Source organism: Notothenia coriiceps, unplaced genomic scaffold (assembly GCF_000735185.1).
Source record: "Notothenia coriiceps isolate Sejong01 unplaced genomic scaffold, NC01 NC01_scaffold00016745, whole genome shotgun sequence".
Classification (NCBI taxonomy): Eukaryota; Metazoa; Chordata; class Actinopteri; order Perciformes; family Nototheniidae; genus Notothenia; species Notothenia coriiceps.
In genome coordinates, this window is record NW_011349446.1 from 1 (window position 1) to 4,034 (window position 4,034).

Genomic DNA, 4,034 nt, shown 5'->3' on the forward strand with positions numbered 1-4,034 from the left:
GTGACTGATTTCGATAGAGCAAGTCACATTTGGTTTAGGCACGAAACATACTACCAGTAGAAATACATTTCTTTTAAAATCGCTCTGTGTCGAATCAATAGATTGTATTTCGTGACTATAACACGAAATGCCGTGAGTGCTTCATCCGCTTCATCCTCTGAACACCACAGGATGGCGACTGACATAACATAGGTACGCTCCTCTGAAATGATTGTCCCCTGCAATTATTATTATCCCTCATCGAGTTCGCTATTCAGCTTGCTAACGTTAGCTTAAACAAACGTAACATGCAACGTTAGCCTAATCTAAAATGCTCTACTACGACGTACCTTTCATGTGGCTCGTCAGCGCAGACTCTCGCATCGTTTCTTTTGCAAATTTTGCAGGAGGCTACTCGTGGGCTTGACCCTCGTTTAAGCCATGGCTTATATTTGTCTTCTGCTAGCCAACGCTCGTTGAAACTGCAACCTCCTGGCATACTGTCATCTATCACTCTCATCAGAATGCCCAGGTCACACACGTAACACAAACACTTGCCGGTCACGCACATAGCGCGGGAAGGCCGGAACGGAGATGTTTTATGTAAAAGCGAAGCGATTAAGCGCGCTCCGACTTCTTTATTTTTCTTTTAATCTTAAAAGCGAAGTAAAGCATTTACAATTTCAAGCACTTTATCCCAAATTCAAGCACCATTCCCAAAATTCAAGCACTTTTCAAACCTTGAAAACACCTCGTACAATTTCAAGTATTTTCAAGGATTTCCAGCACCCATACGAACCCTGTTTATAGCAACATTATGCAACTTTTTACCTTTATATAACTGCTTCCAACTCTAACTCTATGATAATGCAGCAATACATTGATTTTGGTAAATATATAGAATTCAACCCGTCCCAAAAAGATCGATAGTAAATAAGTGTTAGCTATTTTTTGAAATGTTTTACTACTTTACCTAGCTGTCAGGACCTGAAGGTGTTCCCTAAACTCCAGTCACAAACCACAAAACAGTCATTTTTACCTTGCGGAACACAGGAGTTTCTAGTCTACAGCTGCCCCCATTAGCGCATTTGATTTTGTTGTGTGACTGAAATACCTTTAAAAAAACACTATAATCACTGACGTACAGTAGGCCAAGAAAACACTTGAATAAAAAATAAATATGAAAAGCTTTATTTAATTTTTCTATGAAATCTATATGACAACAAACTATCACTTGTTGAATGACAGCCTACATTTGCAGCCTTGCCGTTTATCTAGCTTTATTTTTTACCTCATAAGCACCAACCAAAAAGATTCTTGCTCTCAAGCTTCAGTCTGACAGCAACATCCAGCTCATACCAGCCAATACACTAAAAGAGATTTCATTTTCACTCTTTGTAATGATATTTTCCATCCAAAAAACACAGCTGTAAGCAGCTTCTGGTGGTATGTTTAAATATTTTTAACTGGAAGGGCTCATGGCGGGCGCACAAAAAAGGTGAAGCAACTCTTTTTCTGGAAGTTGCTTCGCGCAAAAAAGACAAAGGCTCTCGAAATTGAAACACTATGTGGATTCAGGGACTTCCTGTAAAACAAGCCAAACTCACCATGTATCACCAGTACAGCCAGCTGAGTGCATCTCCATGCCAACAGGACCAAGGGGTCTTCGTTCCGATTGATGCTGAGGTCGGGGAAGTCGGGGTCGTCCCTCAGGAGCAGGAAGTGCGTCAGTGTTTTTTTGTACTGCTGAGTGATGAGCTCCAAGGTGCCGTCGGTCACCAGTGTGCTGTAACTGTCCAGGTGGAGGCGCTCGAGAGGGAGGCTGGGCTTCAGGACTCGGAGGAGCTCGGAGCTGTCGACCTCCAGGGCCATGAGGTACACTCGCAAGTTGGTGCTCGAACGAACCTGGGGAGGAGTAGGCAAACTTGAGTGGTGCACATGGAGACTTGAAAACAGCTAGATGAGTCTGGTAAATTCAGAAAATGACATCCTATTACAGTCATGCAGCCTTTAAAACCAGGAAGAAACACTTATTACCGTATGAGAAATCTGAGTTGATATATATTTTCATATCCCGATATTGGGGAACAAATAAACATATTGTATTACCAGGGATTTCCAATCTTCCTCCGTAGCGGTCCCTTCCAGCGGTTTGAACTCCAGGGCAGCGCCGTTGAGCAGCAGGGACAGGCGGTGCAGTGGAATTCGGCGCGGAGATGCTAGCAGAGCGCAGAGTTCGGACGTCAAATCGGAGAAATCCAGAGCCAGAGAACGAAGATTAGACAGACGACTCAACTCTGAGGGTGAGATGAGGGGACCTGAGGGAGATTCAGGAGAGGGCAAAGGTTGAATAAACATAACACATTACTAATGAATATCTAAGGCAGTATTTGACGGACTTGGACGTAAAAAATCTGTTGTAGTCCGAAAATGTTAAATCATAATGTCCGGTGAAAATAATTCCACTAAGCACAATTTGAAGTATATTAAAATAGACAAGTCGGCACACAGACCTATATGTATGTTGGTCTGTTTACAAATGGTTTTTATTATATTTTACTTATTCATGTTTTTGAAAAGCCCACTGATGTTTTATTGGAAATACAAAATCGACATGCCTCGCTGGTGTAATTCTTTATATAGCCTTCCTATCAATTGTTTTATAGCTTAATAACAAACACAGATAACATTTAACTGGAATATCTTGTTGGCAGCAATAGAATATTCCCAAACATGTAGAATGGCACTAAAACACTGTTCTATGAGAACAACTGCTAATAATTGAAATGAATACAATCGATTTGTTTTTATTCTATAACTGCATTTAAACTGTTACAGTCAAAGCCATCCAGAATGACACCAACACATACCTAGCTGGTGGTCCAGTAGGCTGAGGTGTCGCAGGGTCTCAGCTGAGGGGTTTGACAGACAGGCGAAGGAGCAGGGAGTCACCAGACCCAGCATGAAGCTACAGGACAACCACCTCAGCTGCCTGCTGTTAGACAGCAGCTCCATGAACAACTGCTGGATTCTGCAGAGAGCACAGGGGAGGGGAATTAGCTCATACTCACTTTAGCAACTGGATTACAGCTTCTTGACACCATAAAAGCAGTATATGCCCAAATAAAAGAAAATCTGAATCTCCAGGTAAACCTTGTAGATGAAGAATTAAAAAAAGGGTCACTATATATTTGTGCCAAGTGAAATATGTGCGGGTAGTCCTACAAAGCAGAACATATGAATCAACATGATATGTTCATGTGATGCCACCCACCTCACTACCACAGAGCTGCAAAACAAACCCTCACTGGCTGCTATGAATAGGAAATACTGATGCGATAATAAGAGGAAAGGCAATTGAAATGCTGTGTGTTCTGCTCTAGATCAGTGGTTCCCAACCTGGGGGGCGCGCCAGGCCCCAGATGATTTGAGGCCAAATATCATATTTAGACTTTTTTTTTTTAACATATAATTGTAACGCAATACATGATTGTTGCTAAAAAGCCTTGTCTCTACATTACAATAAAATATAAAAAATAATTGATTAATTAATTTGAATAAAAATGCAAGTTAGTAGCTATTAAAGGCATAAAAACACAGCAATGTATAATTCTTTCTTTAATAGAAATGTTTCTTCTGCCCGTAAAGTGTCCAAACCAGGCTTTTCTGGATAAGCGATTTTTAAAACATAGTCATTGTCCATGCCGGTTTCAGTTGGATTATTTGTCACAGTTGCTTCGATCAGATCGGTCTCCTCCATTTTGTAGATTATTTACTTTGAATCCGCATAAACACATTGGCAAAATCCGGCTTATTTTGAGCTTGTGTTTTAAACAGTTTAATCCCTTTGTGAATTGTTTCCACTTGCGCCGTCCTTTAATTTCTTCATACAGCGGGAATCCAAATGAATTAATCCTGAGTCCAATAACCATCAAAGTCACTCCAATAGTGCTCCTTAATTACGCTTTCATCCTCCTTCAACAAAATACTTCACATTCATCCAGTTTGTGACAGTAGTAGTAGCATTTGTTGACACTTTTAAACTTTAATTGCCG

The 4,034-nt window shown here is 40.8% G+C and overlaps 1 protein-coding gene across 1 annotated transcript; it reads right to left on the bottom strand.

Moving 5' to 3' along the window:
* Positions 1-626: 626 nt before the first annotated feature.
* Positions 627-3,363, bottom strand: LOC104949746 (F-box only protein 33-like). Its single transcript, XM_010776155.1, has 3 exons — positions 2,850-3,363; positions 2,089-2,297; positions 627-1,884 (listed from the first exon to the last, which is right to left on the bottom strand). Exons 1-3 carry the CDS (start codon positions 2,992-2,994, stop codon positions 1,456-1,458), a joined length of 783 nt encoding a protein of 260 aa, XP_010774457.1. The 5' UTR covers positions 2,995-3,363; the 3' UTR covers positions 627-1,455.
* Between the last annotated feature and the right edge of the window lie 671 nt (positions 3,364-4,034).

Coding starts and splice junctions, on each gene's coding strand:
- LOC104949746 (XM_010776155.1), bottom strand. CDS start 2,994: ATGGAGCTGCTGTCTAACAGCAGGCAGCTGAGGTGGTTGTCCTGTAGC. Junction 2,298..2,849: donor CCTACTGGACCACCAGCTAG/GTATGTGTTGGT, acceptor AATCTCCCTCAG/GTCCCCTCATCTCACCCTCA. Junction 1,885..2,088: donor AGGAAGATTGGAAATCCCTG/GTAATACAATAT, acceptor ACTCCTCCCCAG/GTTCGTTCGAGCACCAACTT.